Source organism: Bos indicus, chromosome 5 (assembly GCF_029378745.1).
Source record: "Bos indicus isolate NIAB-ARS_2022 breed Sahiwal x Tharparkar chromosome 5, NIAB-ARS_B.indTharparkar_mat_pri_1.0, whole genome shotgun sequence".
In the NCBI taxonomy this organism is placed as follows: Eukaryota; Metazoa; Chordata; class Mammalia; order Artiodactyla; family Bovidae; genus Bos; species Bos indicus.
Window position 1 is genome coordinate 110,402,934 of NC_091764.1, and position 16,878 is coordinate 110,419,811.

Genomic DNA, 16,878 nt, shown 5'->3' on the forward strand with positions numbered 1-16,878 from the left:
TCTTCACATCAGGTGGCCAAAGTATTGGAGCTTCAGCTTCAGCATCAGTCCTTCCAATGAAAATTCAGGACTGATTTCCTTTAGGATGGACTGCTTGGATCTCCTTGCAGTCCAAGGGACTCTCAAGAGTCTTCTCCAACACCACAGATCAAAAGCATCAATTCTTCTGCGCCCAGCTTTCTTTATAGTCCAACTCTCACATCCATACGTGACTACTGGAAAACCCATAGCCTTGACTAGACAGATCTTTGTTTGGCAAAGTAATGTCTCTTCCTTTTAATATGCTGTCTAGTTGGTCACAGCTTTCCTTCCAAAGAGCAAGTGTCTTTTAATTTCATGGTTGCAGTCACCATCTGCAGTGATTTTGGAGCCCAAAAAACACTATTTCAACTGCTTTCTCATCTATTTGCCATGAAGTGATGGGACCAGGTGCCATGATCTTAGTTTTCTGAATGTTGAGCTTTAAGCCAACTTTTTCACTCTTCTCTTTCACTTTCATCAAGAGGCTTTTTAGTTCCTCTTCACTTTCTGCCATAAGGGTGGTGTCATCTGCATATCTGAGGTTATTGAGATTTCTCCCGGCAATCTTGATTCCAGCTTGTGCTTCTTCCAGCCCAGCATTTCTCATGATGTACTCTGCATAGAAGTTAAATAAGCAGGGTGACAATATACAGCCTTGACGTACTCCTTTTCCTATTTGAAACCAGTCTGTTGTCCAGTTCTAACTGTTGCTTCCTGACCTGCATACAGGTTTCTCAAGAGACAGGTCAAGTGGTCTGGTATTCCCGTCTCTTTCAGAAGTTTCCACAGTTTATTGTGATCCACACAGTCAAAGGATTTGGCATAGTCAATAAAGCAGAAATAGATGTTTTTCTGGAACTTTCTTGCATTTTTGATGATCCAGCAGATGTCGGCAATTTGATCTCTGGTTCCTCTGCCTTTTCTAAATCCAGGTTGAGCATCTGGAAGTTCACAGTTCACATATTGTTGAAGCCTGGCTTGGAGAATTTTGAGCATTACTTTACTAGCGTGTGAGATGAGTGCAATTGTGCGGTAGTTTGAACTTTTTTGGTTGTTAGTTCTAGAAGGTCTTATAGGTCTTCATAGAACTGTTCAACTTCAGCTCTTCAGCGTTACTGTTTGGGGCATAGACTTGGATTGCCGTGATATTAAATGGTTTGCCTTGGAAATGAACAGATCATTTTATTGTTTTTGAGACTGCATCCAAGTACTGCATTTTGGACTCTTGTTGACTATGATGACTACTCCATTTCTTCTAAGGGATTCTTGCCCACAGTAATAGATACAATGGTCATCTGAGTTAAATTCACCCATTCCAGTCCATTTCAGTTGGCTGATTCCTAAAATGTCGACATTCACACTTGCCATCTCCTGTTTGACCACTTCCAATTTGCCTTGATTCATGGACCTAACATTCCAGGTTCCTATGCAATATTGCTCTTTACAGCATCGGATCTTGCTTCCATCGCCAGTCACTGGTGGATGCACTGGTGATGGAAGCAATCCTTGATCAGGGAGCTATTAACAGATCTCACATGCTGCGACTAAGAGTTCACACGCCACAACTAAAGATTCCGTGGGCCCCAACAAAGACCTGGAGCAGCCAGATAAATACATAAGTAAATATTTTTAAGAGAGGAAGCAGCAGCAGCTCGTCCCTGGAGGATCACTCAGTGAGAGGAGGGATACGGGAGAAGGCTCAGCCCTGAGTCGAGGGCTGGGTGTGGTGGTGACAACTGAAGAGTCTTGTCAGCCACGGCGGAAATTAGTCACTGGATCCATTCACGCTCCTACCTCAGCTCAGCGCCAGAGGGCCCCTGGGTCAGAACCAGAGACTCAGAGAGGGCCTGGCAAGGTAGGGACGCTGAGGTGGAGAGGCAGGAGTTGGCTGCTGGCTGCTGGGGGCAGCTGACTGCAAGGAGTCGGGTCTCCTGAATGGTAGCCTTTGTTTTCATCTTTGGAGGGGAGAGAGCAGGGGCAGCAGGCCCTAATCCCACTGGGCTCCTGCCTATGCCAAGCTCCACCCTTGTGCCAACCTTCTGCAGGGGCAATTATTTCCCTTCTTTTCCAGATAAGAAAATAAGACTCAGGTCTGAAATCACTTGCCCGAATTTGCAGCCAGGGTGCAGTATTTGGGAGACTAAAGAAGAATACAGGGAAATGGAAAGAGAAACTAAACAAGACCACAAGAAATCGGGACTTCCCTGATGCCCCAGTGGCTAAGACTCTGAGCTTCCAATGCAGGGGGCACAGGTTCAATCCCTGGTCGGGGAACTAAGATTCTGCATACCATGCAGTGTGGCAAACAAACAAAAAGACAATAAATGAATGACTATCTGATGATACAAATAAAGAAAAAGAGTAAATAAATAAAATAAATATCTAATATCTACATAGTGGAAGGAAAGAAGGGGATGGGGAGGGAGGGAGGGGAATTCCTGTGCACAGCCAGCTCAAGGAGAGCACCGCCCCTAGAAGGTTCCATTAATGGTCCCCCAGCCCCAGCTCACCCGGCCAAAAAACTGCAGGAAGGTGTTGGAAAGCAGCAGGTGCTTCTCGGCCAGGAAGCGGTAGCGCCGCTTCTCCTCCAGTTCAGCGGCCCGCTGACTCTCAGACACGAAGGCCTGCATCTGCGCGTGCAGCCGGTTCACACTCTCCTGCGGGAAAGGGAACTCTGGCTGGAGGCCAGGGATGGGTCCCTCATCCAGCCCCGAGTGCCAGCGGTCTGAGCCTCCCTCTCCTTCGTGAACCAGCCACCTCCTCCTGGAGGCCTCCCCTGGGCACCCAGCCCCCACTCTCACTTCGGAGCCTGCCCTCTCCTGTGAGTCTCAGCTCTGCCTGCCCTCCAGCCCAAGGGCACTTCTCCCAGGTCGGGCTGGTGTCTGAGCCACCACTCTGTCCCCAGAACCCGGCAGAGGGCCAAGCCCAGAAGTGAGGCCTAGGAAAGTTGGTTTAATGAAAATGCAAATTAATGGATTAATAACCCCCTGCTTGGGAGGAAAGATTCCAAAGAGGAGAGAGATGAGCTTAGTAAAGGAGGCAGGAGAGGAGATAAGGTCTTGGAAATGGAGGCCAGGTGTGGGGCCCTGACCTAGGGAGGAGGGGCTGGGCTTAGCCAGGGGGCAGGAGGTGTGCGTGCCGGGGAGAGTGCCGGGGCTGCTGGTGGGTTACGCCTTTGCACCCTGATTAGGGGTGGCGTGACTGAGGACCTCAGGTTCTCCCAGTGAAATAGGAGAAGGCGGGGAAGCCAAGGGAATGCGAGGAGGGCCACACAGTGACTAGGCGAGGAGCGGTGTTGATGGTGTCCCTGTGACCAGGGGTGCCCGCCAGGGGCCGGCTGACCCCTCCAGCTATGCTCACCACACGGGGTGGGGCAAATGACACCCCTGGAGTAGGGCTGGTGCTAGGTGGGGGAGCTTGGGTGGGTGTCGGGGATCCCTGAGAAGCCCGGGGTCGTCCCTAGCCCCTGCACCTTCATCTCCCGTGCGTTCTTGTCCCTCTTGCGCTCCATCCGCCACAGCTGGGACATGCTCTTCTCCAGGTTGGCGGCTCGGTGGCGGTACTCCATCTCGTAGTGCTGGCGGCTGTCCTTGGGTGGGGTAGAGAGAGGAGGGAGACCCCCATGTTAAAGGGCTCAAGGTACCTGGCCTATGGGCCAGAGCACTGGACAGGGGCAGGGGGCTCAGCCGGGAACGTGTACAACCTGGGGCCAGTCAGTGCCCAGCACTGGCCTCAGTGTGCTCATCTGTCAAATGGGGAAAGGCAGGCCTGCTGGAGATGGGCTGGAGGGCCAGGATGGGTGGCCAGACTCACTTTGATGAACTGCATGTCCAGCTTGGTGTTCTTCTCCATGTGCTGCAGGAGGTCTCCATGGAATGTCTGCACCTGTATGGAGTGCAGGGTGGGGTTGATCAGGGCTACCCAATCATCCCCCAGCCCCGGTGTTCCATTGCCCACCCTGCTCCTGACATACCAGGCTCCTGACCAACCATCAGAGAAATGGGTATAACAAGAGACCTGGCTGGATGCAGGATTAAACAATTAGACATACAAAATATTTAGTGCAGTACCTGGCTTGAAACACACCCTCCATAAATGTGTGATACTTTCCATTTCTCTGTGCTTTGATTATGCCTACCAATCTTCAAATACCAACTTCCCTACCCCCTCTGCTGGGCGGCCTTCCTGACTCCTTAGGCAGAATCCATTACTCTTGCATTTTGTTTCTAGAATGTGTACAACTTCTTTGGTAATGACCAAATTTCATTCCTCCAGCAGTAGGATGGAATTTGTTGCTGGGCCCCTGGTCATAGCCCCATTTGTGGGAGCAGCAGCAACCAGGTATGTCCCATCTCTGTATTCCTGGCACCGTGGGCTGGGCATGGCCCAGCAAAAGTGGTCACAACTGTTCACAGGAGTGGCAGCTTCCCACGGCAGGTGGGAAGGAGGTGGCCGACCACCCGGGTAACCAGGAGGACCAGGAGGGCTACTGGGCTCAGGCTCAGAAGAGCTTCACTCTAGAAGTTTTAGTTCTTCCTTCAATTTGCTCTGTAACTTTGGATGAGTTGCTGTCCCTCTCTGGGCCTCTGTTTCCCCATCTGTAATGGGAAACTTTTGGCCAGATGCTTGCTAGGGTCCAGCTCTAGAACCCAATGAACGTTAATTCTGTGAGCCTTGGCGATCAGCTGGCATGTTCCCCTTTGTCCCCTATCAGCGCTCCCTGGGTCACTCAGTGTTGTTGGGACGTTGCACCTAAATCTTCTCAGCTGCCCCCTTTGCTCTCAGGTTCAGACTGACCACTGCCACCTCGGGGGACCCTTCCACCTCTGCTCAGCCTTCTCTGTCTTCCCAGCCTTTCCTTCAGGAAGCCCTGCTCAGGAACCCTCGGTGGGTCCTGCCTGCTGCCCCAGGGGCCCCAGGCTATGCTGTAGGAGCTCTGTCCCTCAGGAAAAGGAATGCTGGTAATCAGAAAGGCCAGCAAATTATAAAATTCTCAGTGTTTCTTCCACAATTGTTTCTGAAACCTCGTTAACCGGTCTTTAAGGGAGCTTGGGTGTGACCTCCTTGGGGCTGGCCAGGCCTTACAGGCTGTCAGTGTGTGTGCTGGGGGTGGGAGTGTTTCAAGCTGCTCTGAGTCCCTGTTTCTGCCCCAGAGGGGCCCTTTTTTGCTGGATCCAGGCAATAAGAAAGGGAGACTTTCAATCTGTACCTGTAGGACATCCCAGGTCAAGGTTTCTGCTCAACTACAAGATGTATGTTCCTGAAAATTCCCACATCTGGCAAAATCACCCAATATATAAACAGGGCTTATGGAAGATGCAGGGTTGGGGCCGACCCTCGAAACCCTGGCAACCAGAGCACTAATGGAGACAGTGAATGGTACTGGAGGGATGAACTTGAACCACACCAAAGGCCATGGGAAAGATTAAAAATGCACGAGACCAACAGAAAGGACACACCGGCAACACCTTAGTTCCTGCAGAGCTGGCATGCTGAGGCAATACAGGAGGCGGTGGGGCTGCCACCACGGTGAATGTGGGAGGTGGCGACACCTGCTCCCAGCTCAGAGTCTGGGAGGCTCAGAGCCCTGCTTTCCCCAGGGAGGCCTGGGGGCACGAGCTCTCTTTAAAATGTTCTTAAGGTACAGCTTAAAGGGCTCTTGCTGTCAGTGCAGTGACAAGTTAGGGGCTTTCCCCTTCTTCTTATTTCTGTTTGCCCTGTTCCCCTGCTCAATACTTAGGAGGCATCACTTCTGAATAAGCCATTCCCATGTCATAGGATACGGCTCCTTCTGCTTCCAGTCACGTAGGAACTGAGTCACACCACAGAAATGAGTGTTAGGGCAGGACAGGTGGATTGCAATTCTTCCCATTACCAGGGCTTGGCTGTGATCACCGAGAGTGTAGAGGACACAGACCCAGGATGCCTCAGTCAGACAGGGCACCGGCACCACTGGGTTAATGGAAAGTCATCATCAAGCTCTTAAAGAAATGGATCTAATAAGAAGTGTGATACTTGAAGAGACCTTTGAGCTCTTGCTCTTGGGGAACCAGAGAGATGCCTATAATTAAGCAGGTGCTTCTGAAACAAGGAAGTCGCCTACTCCAGCACAGGCTGAGAATTCCCAGCAAATCATTACAGAGACTGCGGTCCCCTGCTCCCCTCCCCATGCGACACGCTCCATTAGCAGGTCCCATGAGCTCCTCCGTACAGAAGACGAGAGCAGACCCGCTGTCACGAACACGCACTGAGTTCCATGTGTCGAGGCCGCCCAGTAACTGAATCCGTCGATACAGGCAAAACCCCTTTCAAAGAACTGTCTCTGTGGGCTGACCACAACTTTACTCCTTCCATTTGCTCTTGAACACCCTCCTTCAGGCCATGGCCCCACCAACGACACCAACAAGAGTGTTGTCAAAATCACCAAGATTCCATCCACATCACTAAGTCCCACGATCGATTTTCAGGACCCACCCAACTTCTCCTGTCGTCATCATCAGACACGGCTGACCACTCCCTCTTCCTGAGACACCTTCCTCCCTCAGCTTGCAGCCCACCCCACTCCCCCATCCTTGTTTCCCTTGCATCGCCCCCTAACTGTTCTTCTCCATCTTTTTCTGATTCCCCCTCATCTCTCTGGTCCCCGAAGGTTGAGTTGCCCTGGGGCTCAGGCTGTGGGCCTTTTCCCTTCCCTGTCTACATGGTGAGCTCATGCGGTCCACAGGCTGCCGACTCCCAGATATATATCCCTGCCCAGACCTTCCCCAAAATTCCAGTCTTATCCATACGTTATTTGGGCTCCATTCAGCCAAGAGGAAGAGACCAATACTGAAGATAGGCTACAAAGGTATTAACATAACATACAGATAATAAGAGTCCCTGAGAAAGAAATGCAAAGAAAGAACAAAAAGTTTTCTAAAAAACTGTAATTAAAGAAAAAAGATATCAAACTATATATTGAAAGAGAACACATAACAAAGAATATTGTCCCAGACTGACCAATATCAAGATATATTCTGGAAAAATAACTAGGCTTGAAGAAAAAGAAAAAAGTTGGGGTCATCTAAGGCAAAAAAGATGGTTGGATGGCATCACTCATGACTCGTGACTCAATGGACGTGAGTTTGAGCAAACTACGGGAGATAGTAGAAGACAGGGATGCCTGGTGGGCCGCAGGTCATGGGTTTGCAAAGAGTCAGACACGACTTAGTGACTGAACAAGAACAACAAAGGCAAAAAGAGCAGATGATTTACAATGGAGAATATAGATTATTAGACTCTTCAATGGCAACATTCAAGATGAAAGAGAAAAAAAGGAGGAGAAAGAAAGAAAGGGGAGGAGGAAGAGAGTGAGTGAAAGAGGAAAGAAGGAAGGAACGTGAGGCAAGGATTTTATATCCAGCAAAACTGACTTCCCCCAGTACAAGGAGAACAAGCTGTTATCTTGGTGTCACAGCTCAGAACATTGTTCACATGAGCCCTTCCCATGCGGACAATCAGAGAACAAGACCAAAACAACAATCAAAACATGGACATGGGGTTGGAGGTGAATATTAAAAGTATAGCTACTTGCAAACAAAGATCAATGAGGTGAAGGGGGAGCGGGCGTGGTGCAGTGGCTCTGGGTTCTGACGGTGTAGATGGAACACGGCTGCAGATACTCCGCTTTTCACATGTTGAAGATTTATGGCAACTTGATGTCAAGCAAGTCTACTGGCACCATATTTCCAATAGCATCTACTCACTGCATGTCTCTGTGTCACATGTTAGCAATTCCCTCAATAGTTCAAACTATTTTTATTATTGTCATAATCTGTTAAGGTGATCTATGATCAGTGATCTTTGATGTTACTCTCACAAAAAATTGTGATTTGCTGAAGGCTCAGATGACAGCTAACATTTTTAGCAACAAAGTACTTTTAAATTAAGGTATGTACATTGGGTTTTTTTTTTTTACATAATACTATTGCACACTTAATAGACTACAGTGTTGTATAAACATAACTTTTATATGCACTGGGAAACCAAAAAATGTGACTCACTTTATTGTGGCATTTGCTTTTTTGCAGTGGTCTGGAACAGAACCCACAATGTCTCCAGAGCATGCCTTTGAAAGTGGTGGCGGGGGGAGGCTGCAGAGACCAAATGTAAAACCGACTTTAACTGTTTTCAGCATCATATTGGTGGTGGTAGAACTAGTTTCATCATTCAGCGACTGTTCTGTCTATGTAGCATGTGGTATAGCAAACGGTAACTGTGGGATGTTCTTCTTTCTTTTTCTGTGTGCTTGGGAATCAGGACTTTTGGAGGGAGGGCACACTGTCAGCTTGCAGGATGTTAGTTCTCTGACCAGGGATTGAATCTACACCCTCAGCAATGAAAGCATGGAGTCCTAACCAATGGATTGCCAGGGAATTCCTGAGTATCAGGACTCTTGATGTGGAACAAAAGAGATACCGGTGGAATAGAGAAGAGGTGAACTAAAAACCCGGTGCTAAATCTGCATTGGAAGTAACAGTATTAATTATGAAGAATTCTATCTTTATATATATGTGTGTGTGTGTGTGTGTGTATATGTGGTTTGTACAAATGTATATATGTATCTATGCACGCATGCATCTGTGTATGTATCTAGGCATATGTATCCTATCTACTATATACACATATGTTTTATATATAGCATTGGCCACTGAAAAAGTCTAGGAACAGTGATGAACCCAGTAGCAACGGACACCCCTAGTAAGCAGATAATGGTCTTCAATATCACTTTGCACTAAAAGCAGAAACATTTTTAAAGGGGCTTCATGGAGAGATGACTGATTCCATTTGTAGAGCAGAAGAAGTACCAGATGAGAACAATCATGTCAGGCTAGATAGCGAGGAAACTGTCAGAACCATGAGGGTTATGCCAAAGAATTCACGTGCCAGACTGAAGAGGCTTCTGCTGGTCAAAGAGGGGACACTGTCAATGTCAATGAAATAATGATTGCAAAGGAGTAAAACTCATCCCCTCCAGGCATGCCAAACGGATGGAACCCGAGTCTGAGCCATCCTCTGGATCCAGAGGACAAAGGAACAGCTGAGCTGCACCAGGAATGCTCAGAAAACCAAGTCAAAAGGCCCCAAGTCCTTCGATGGATAAATTGTAAGGAAAGAAAGGAATGGCGGAGGAACCACTAGATTAAAAGACACTCAAGAACATATTTTAAAAGAGAGAGAGAGCAAGACAAGTTCTACTGTCTGGGGACATCGGACTGGGTGGTCAGTTATGGAGAAGCACAAGGCAGTGTCAGACCAGTGGTCACTTTTGGAGGAAGAGAGGGTCTGTGGTTTGATGGGGGCCCATGGAGGGGCTTTAGGGAGGCTGACAAAGTTCCTGACCAGGATGGGAGTTTCAAAGGCGGTCTGCTTGATAATGATTCACTGAGCTCGAATTTGTTCCATGATACTTTCTGTGCCGGTATGTTATTTTTTGGCCACAAGCCATGTGGGATCTTAGTTCCCTGATCAGGAATCAAGCCTGTGCCCCCAGCATTGGAAGCAAAGAGTCTTAACCACTGGACTACCAGGGAAGTCCTGTGCCTGTATTTTAGTTTATAATAAAAAAAAAAGGTTTGGTTAAAAAAAAAACCAAAAACAGCCCAGATCCTGTTATTCCTTTGCTCAACACACTCAGAGGCATAGCCAGAGTCCCGACAAGGTCTACAGGGCCTGGCCCCTGTTAGCCAGGGGTCATCTCTGCACTGGCCCTCGATGCCTCCACTCCAGTCAAGCCTTCCTGTGTGCTGACCCCTTTGCGAGAACACTTCCCGCAGTTGTCTCCCTGCTTACTCCCTACCTCCTTCAGGTCTCTTCACAATGTCACCTCTCTAGTGCTGTTGTCTTGAATATCTGTTAAAAATCACATCCCTCCAACACTTTCTACTCCCTTCCCTGTTCTCTTGTCCTCCATAGCGCATTTTGCATCTAACCCATCACACATATGCTCACTTATTTGTCCTGGGTTTTGTCTGGCTCCCCCTTGGGGAGAGCAGGGGGTTTTGTCTGCTGTTCCCCCCACCCCCGCCCCCGCAGTGCCCATTGCAGTGCCTGGCATAGGGCGGTGAATTGCTGTCAAATGAATGAGCCCAAGGGGGAGATGGCCTCTGGTGTGTTGGGCCCAGTGTGGCTCTGGCCAAGGGCCCTGCCCTGTTGTCACAGCCGAGACACCAGTACCCAAAGAGGGCAGCTCTCTTTACAGAGCGGGCCTGGATGACACTCGTCTCTATCCAGCCCAGGTGCGCCACGAGTGACATGACAAGTCATCAGACACAAGGAGAGGAAATCACAGGCTGCCAGGGTGGCCTGTGCCCTGTAGCTCCCCACCCAAGCCCCGGGAGATGACACAGGCTTAGCACTAAGCCTCAAGGTGTCCGGGGAAATGGGCCAGGGATATGGTTTTATCGAGTGGAGGTGGATGCTTGTTTTCCACTGGGGAAACTCTTCCCCATTTCGCCATGGCTACCAAACTGGTGAGTATTTTATGGTGTCCCCAACTTGCACCCGGACGTCCAGTGCTTTCCCACGCACACGTTTGGGAGCCAGGCGGTCACGGTTAGTTGAAATTTCCTTCTGAGCTTCCCAAGGCCCTTCACACCCAGCCCCGCCCACCCCTCCTCTCCACCAGCTCTGTCCCCAGCTCTCTTCTGCCGATGCCATGCTCTGCCATGCTCTGCGCATGTCAGCCCAGAGCGCCCCCGGAAGGCCCTCTCTTCTCCTCTCCCTCTGGCCCACCTCTGCTCCCTTTTCAGAGCTTGTTCTCTCCTTCCCAGGCAGCGAAGCTCTGCTCAGTGGCAGGCCCCCATTCCAGGCCTTGGAGCCACAGAGAAGACCACATCCCAGTCCTGGCACAACTCCCAATCTTGGCAGGGGTAAAGACAGGGCATCAGTTCTGCTTCTAATCATAGCTAAGGTACATAGAGGGCTACAGGTGCGAGGGTCAGTAATTTATACTTATACTTAATCCTCATAAGAATGCTACAAGGCAGTTTCGATTATCTCCATTTCACAGACAGATAAACTGAGGCACTGAGGTTAAGTAGCTTGTCCAAGGTCTCAAAGCCAGCAACTAGCGGAGCTGGGCTTTGAACCCAGGTGCTCTGGCGCAGAGCTGGTTTTCTTCACCACCACTTGCTAAGAACGGACATGTGTGTGTTCTCGCTCAGTCATGTCTGACTGTTTGCAACCCCATGGACTGTAGCCCGCCAGGCTCCTCTATCCATGGGATTTCCCAGGCAAGAATACTGGAGTGGGTTGCCATTTCCTCCGCCAGCGGATCTTCCTGACTCAGGGATGGAACCTGCGTCTCCTGCCTTGAAGGCAGATTCTTTACTACTTGAGCCATCAGGGAAGCCTAAGAACAGATAGAAGCATCTGTTGGAGTCAGAGGAGGAGAGACTGAACTTGCCTGGGTATCAGGAAAGACTTCCTGGAGGAGGGGACAATGGTGCTGGCTGGCAAGGGTCGGGGTGAGTGGGTCCTCAGCTGGAGAACAGTGTCACAGCAGCCTGCGGTGGGAACACCAGGCCATGTGTGCAAGAGGGCAGCTCTTTGGAGGGTCTGGGCTGTGACTGGGGTACTAGGGAGGCTGCCGGATCAGCAGGGCCAGGAATCCCTTACCAAGTGGCTGAGTTTAGTTCTGTGGGTGGCGGGGGTGTGGAAATGTTTTCTCCTGGGAGTGATAAGGTCAGATCACTGGCTGCTCCCTGGGAGAGTGGAGGGAGGGGTTGGGGAGGCTGGTAGGGGCGGGGTCCTGGGCCTTTCTCTTCCTGGCTCCTCCACTCAGTCTGGAATCTTGGGTGAATGACTAGATTCCTGACTCAGTTTCCTCCTCTGTGAAATGGAGATGGAAATGCACCCGCCTCCCATGTCGTTGATGTGCAGGTGAACGTGCCCAGCAGAGCCTGGCCCTGGCAGGTGCGCCCAAGGGCAGCCGCAGTTGTCATGTTACCAGAGTCCTCTCTGAGAAAGGGTGTGGAGGTTGGGCCCTTGTCCTCCACGGAACGCCGCCCACTCTCCCGACTGACCGCTCAGGGCCGCAGGATCTGAGACTCACCACCACCTCCAGGTCAGAGTTCAAGTGCCGCTGAGTGTCGGACATCTGCACCAAGATCTCACCTGGAGGCACAGAGGGCAGCGGCCTCAGTTGGGGGGCTTGTCTCATCACCCCGCTTCCCACCAGAAGGGCCTGCCCAAGCTGGGTTTGGGACCAAAGTCCAGGGATTTCCCACACGACTCTGGGGCTCTGGCAGCTCCTGTCCTACCCTGGAGAACTCCTGCAGGGAGGGGTGAGGAGGCGCATGGGTTCCAGAAGGAGAGTCTGGGAGCTGGGCCCTTGGGCTGCAAGGCCTGTGCCTTTGGGGAGGACTTCCTGGAAGAGCCAGGCTGTAAAAGGAACCCTCTCTGGGACCCGAGAATGGGGGCAAGGCAGGCCCTCGGCCTGAGGGGAGGCGCCCAGGAGGCAGAGCCTGGGCAACAGGAGGAGGTGGGCAGTGAGGCGTGTCCCCCAAGCCCCAGAGGTCAGCAGAGCGATGGGGAAGGGGCGTGCCTCACCCAGAATCTGCGAGGTGGAACTCTGCAGGGCCTGCTCCCCAATCTTCTGGATGGCGTTGAAGTACACCTCAGCCGCCTCGGACAGAGCTGCGTGGAGACGGGGAGGCATCCAGCCGCAGCCCCTCCTCTGTGTGCTCACCACTCCCCATTCTGGAGGGCTCTCCTTTGGTCAGGAGAGTGTGGGGGGCTCTGGGCAAGGTGGGGGTGGAAGAGGGAAGGGGTGCCTGGGCCGTGTGTGTGTGTGTGTGTGGAGTAGTGTTGGCCACAGGAGAAGCAGCAGGGGTGGGGGGGGGGGCGAGGGGATCTCCCTGGGGGGCAGGACCTTAGCCCGTCTGTCGTGGGTGGGGGTGCAGGCATCTGTGTGTGTCAGAAGGTGGGTGTGGGCAGGGTTGTTGAGAGGCTCAGGTGTAGAGGCTCAAAGTGGGGGTGGGGTGATACAGGTTCAGGTCGCTGGTGCAAGGACTTTGAAGTCCTAAAAAGCAGGGAGGGGTTGGGTGACGCTCAGCCCTGGGTGTGTCCCCGGCTTGTCCACCTGCTCCAGAGCTCACAACCCTCTGCTGATTAGCGCTGGGGGTGGGGGCGGGGATGTCGGGAAATGGGGGGGATGGGAGCTCTTTGCACAGGTGCTGAGTGAGGGGCGAGGTTTGGCTGTAGGTGGGTGGATGGGGGGCCAGTCAGGGTGTCAGACTGGGGGTGCCAAGGTGGTCTGAGTATGGCAGTGGGCTCAACAGCTGGCACTGGGGTGACACATAGAAGTGTGTGTGGTTGGGGTTCTGTGAGCCCACAGGACCGGGTGCTGCCTCTCTGGGAGCATCTAGGGGGCACATGAAGGTGTGTGAGGGGTCTCAGGGCGTGAGGGTGACCGTGACGCGTGGGAGTGTGTAGGGACGAGGATCACTGGGGTGCGAAGGTTACAGTGGAGGGTGCGATCGCGTGGGTGGGGCCAGGCACTCACCGTGGAAGGCCCGGAGGTAGTTGTTCCCCAGGTACACCAGGTTCTCCAGGGCCGGGTTGAACTGCTCCAGGATGCTCTGGGGTTGGAGAGCAGGAGGAGGGAGGGTGGAAGAGGGGAACAGAAGATGGAATGAAGGATGGGCCTCAGGATCAGGGTGCCCCTCAGCCCCAGTGAGAAGCCTGACTTGAGGGAGCCCGCTCAGAACCCTGAAGTCACCCAGAATCCTGGCTCTCGGCTGCAAGGGCCTCAGAGGCCAGGATCCAGGCCAGCGTCCCCTTGGCCATCTCCCGCTCACCACCTGCCCAGTGGGCACTTGCGTCTAGAAGGTTCTCCTCCCACTGGGCTGAAGCCTACAGTCTGTCACAGTGCCCAGCTGGGCATGGCTCAACCTGCCCTGAGTCCAGGACCTGTGGGCTGCTGACAGCCACCTCTGGGGCAGGGGCAGAGCTTGCCCTGCTCAGAGTAGAGCCCCTCGGGAGCCAGGCTATGGCTGGGTCATGTGGGCCACCACATGGCCAGTGGAGAGCGCCCTGGGTGACGAACTTAAGACTTGGGTCTTGATTCAAAGCCCAGCAGGCCCTCTTCCTCCCTTGATGACTTTGAGCAGGGTTTTCACCTCTCTGGCCTCATTTTTCTTATCTGTCAAATGGATTATTTCCTATTCCACTGGTGGTGTGTTGTGAGGTTTACACATTGCAAGGGTCCTATGCACGAGAGGTGCTCAATAAATGCCTATGGAGACCACAGCAACCCCTCTGGAGTGGGGTAGGAAGTTGGAGTGTGAGGCTCGGAAACCAGCGAGAGAGGCAGAGACAGGGAGACCCAGACAGAAAGAGACAAAGAGAGAGACTCCTCCACCCTGGGGGGCCAGGTGGCTGGGTCCCCTGCTCCCAGCTTAGGCCACCCTGGGTCCTGTCCTGCTGTGTCCAGAGTTTGGGAATTGGGGGCTCTGGTTGAGTGCTATCTCAGCAGGCCTGTCACTCATGGGATGAACCCCTGTTCTGGGAGGCTCAGGTTGGGGCTGGAGTGGCCAACTGCCCCTAGGGGTCCCCACCCCCAGATCCACAGCTCAGCCCAGCCTGGTTCTGGGCCTTCTTTCCCAGAACAAGCTGCCGCCCTGCTCACGCTCTGTCTTCCAGAGCCGGCTGAACTTCGAGCCCTGGGAGGGGGCCCGCGCCAGGCACACACTCACCTTGTAGATGGCCATGGTGGATCTGTAGAACTGGTCCATCTCGGGGGCCATGGAGCAGGCGTGCCCAGGCACTGAGCAGGAGGCGCTGGCAGGGCTGGGAGTGCTGGGGTTCGTACCCTCCGATGGCCACTGCTCAGCGGGCAGTGAAGGAGGCCGCAGAGCAGGACCCAGCGAGGGAGGGCCGGCCGAGGAGGAGGTGGCAGCTTAATTATTCACCAGCCAGGGATGTCAGAATGCGATCTGGGGTGTAACCAGACCCGGCGGGGAAGGCATCCTGTGACGCGGGTGGGTTCATGTGACCTGCCCTTCAATTATTTACCCCTGAGCCACGGACCAGTGGGCACGCGTGGATGGTCACTCTCCCAGGTCACCACCTGCAGGAAGAGCCTTCCCTGGGCCAGCGGGGACCCCTGCTCACGTGGGGCCCCCCGCCCTCCCACCTGCCTACACTGGGCAGGGCTCACCCTACTGGGCTCAAGCTGTGCAGTGACCACCCTGGACCCTCCCTGACAGCCCCTCCCTGCGGGTGGAACACACCCACATCTCTTCACTGTTCTCAGCCCCTTCTCTTCCCTGAGCCCCTCAGACTTGCACCCCAAGGGCTGAGGCTCCCACCTCTGCTGCCGCCCGTACCCCGCTTCCTCCATATGCTGGAGACAGGGCGGCACGAACCTGGGAGTCACACAGGCCTGAGGGCACAGCTGCTCACTCGCTGTGTGACGGCGCCTGAGCACCTTGCCCTCTCTGGGTCTCAGCCCCTCTTCTAGCAAGTGGGGCTCTCCCTTGCCCTCCACTGTGGGCCAGGCGGGCCTGGCTACCGCCTCTGAACACCCTCCAGGCCAGTTTGGGGAAAACTTAAAGGGAAGAGGTGTCCCTGCCCTGGGGAGGCTGGGAAACAGAGCTTCTGTCCTTCCGGCGTGGACCCAGGCGGATGACGGTCAAGGCTGAGGGGGGCTGGTGGGTGGGGGGCACTCACACCACACTCACACACACAACACAGGCCAACGGGAATCAAACCGTTTATTTCACGCTTAGGGGCTGTCCCCTGGAGCCCGCTCTACACATAAATCACTTCCTGGCGGGAGGAGTAACTGAAGTCACAGGAGCGACCTTTGAGAGCCACAGAGAGCTCGTGGGTGGGGTGGCTCTGAGCGGGACGATGGCTGGGGTGTGCAGAGGGGCAAAGTCATGGGACACCCCACTCCGGGGTTCCCTCCTGAAGGGACAGTGATGGCCTGTTTCTTGAGCCCCACCCCAGGGGAGAGGGCCGAGGGGGGAAAGGCTTGTGCAGCCCCAGGGACCAGGAGGAGCCTGGGGCCCTTGGGGAGGCCAGGGCTGGGCACGGGCCCCGGCAGCCTTAGTGTTTGACCCTCCAGAGCAAGGGCCCGAGGGCCGTCCTTGGCGGTTAGGGAGCGGCCGGAGCGAGGCCCGAGGCTTTCTAAGCCTGGAGTGACACAAAGTGCCAGGAGGTAAGGACCGAGGGGGACAGAGGCCAGAGGACCAGCCTCAGGCCGGAAGCCCGGCACCCCCAGGCCGGGTCTGTGGACCCAGAGCTGCCTGGGCCCGGCTCTGCCCAGCGGCGGCGTGGTGGTGGTAGGGGGAGCTGGGGAGGGGGGATTTGGGGGCCTGGCAGCCTCACGGCGAGAGCAGCAGCTGGACGAGCTTCTGGAACTGCTCCCGATGCTCGTAGATGTAAACCTCAGTCTCCCAGAGGGCGTTGACCAGCACTGTGTCGTTGATCTCGTCTAGCATGATGTCCGTCCCCAGCTGGGGGTTCAATCTGTCCGGGGCAAGGAGGAGGGGTCACGACCCCAGGACACTCGGCCCAGGTCGGGGGACAAGAGCTAGGACTGGGGTGGGCTTGGGACACAGAGCAGCCTCTTGGGGAAAGGGACAGTCCAGCCTGGGGGCTGGGGCCGGCCGAGCCTCACCTGAAGTACTGGATGCCGACCATCTCGCACCAGGCCCGGGCCCGGTCCACGGCCCGCCCGTCTGGATCCGTGCACTGGTGAGAAGAGGCCCCTGTGAGTGCTCAGCCCACGCGGTGCCCACAGCCCCTGCCCGGGCTCCCCAGGTTCCAGGGTGGCTTAGCTCCCAATCAGCAGGGTGACTGGACAAA

At 53.9% G+C, this 16,878-nt stretch overlaps 2 protein-coding genes across 10 annotated transcripts in view; both read right to left on the minus strand.

Moving 5' to 3' along the window:
• Positions 1-15,265, minus strand: part of BAIAP2L2 (BAR/IMD domain containing adaptor protein 2 like 2) — a 29,959-nt gene extending 14,694 nt beyond the window's left edge. Inside the window, exons 1-7 of one of the 4 annotated variants that reach the window (XM_070790390.1) lie at positions 14,760-15,265; positions 13,568-13,643; positions 12,613-12,699; positions 12,116-12,177; positions 3,835-3,906; positions 3,494-3,610; positions 2,532-2,678 (exon numbers count right to left, since the gene is read on the minus strand). In XM_070790390.1, coding sequence (XP_070646491.1) covers positions 2,532-2,678; positions 3,494-3,610; positions 3,835-3,906; positions 12,116-12,177; positions 12,613-12,699; positions 13,568-13,643; positions 14,760-14,810 — 612 coding nt within the window. In that variant the 5' untranslated portion in view covers positions 14,811-15,265. The remainder of the gene's footprint in view (positions 1-2,531; positions 2,679-3,493; positions 3,611-3,834; positions 3,907-12,115; positions 12,178-12,612; positions 12,700-13,567; positions 13,644-14,759) is intronic. The other 3 variants (XM_070790389.1, XM_019961796.2, XM_070790391.1) reach the window with 3 other exon arrangements.
• Positions 15,266-15,765: 500 nt separating this feature from the next.
• Positions 15,766-16,878, minus strand: part of PLA2G6 (phospholipase A2 group VI) — a 58,835-nt gene continuing 57,722 nt past the window's right edge. For all 6 annotated transcript variants that reach the window (XM_019961792.2, XM_019961791.2, XM_070790387.1 and 3 more), the window contains 2 exons: positions 16,691-16,764; positions 15,766-16,539 (listed from right to left, as the gene is read on the minus strand). In XM_019961792.2, the coding sequence (XP_019817351.1) occupies positions 16,395-16,539; positions 16,691-16,764 (219 nt within the window). In that variant the 3' untranslated portion in view covers positions 15,766-16,394. The remainder of the gene's footprint in view (positions 16,540-16,690; positions 16,765-16,878) is intronic.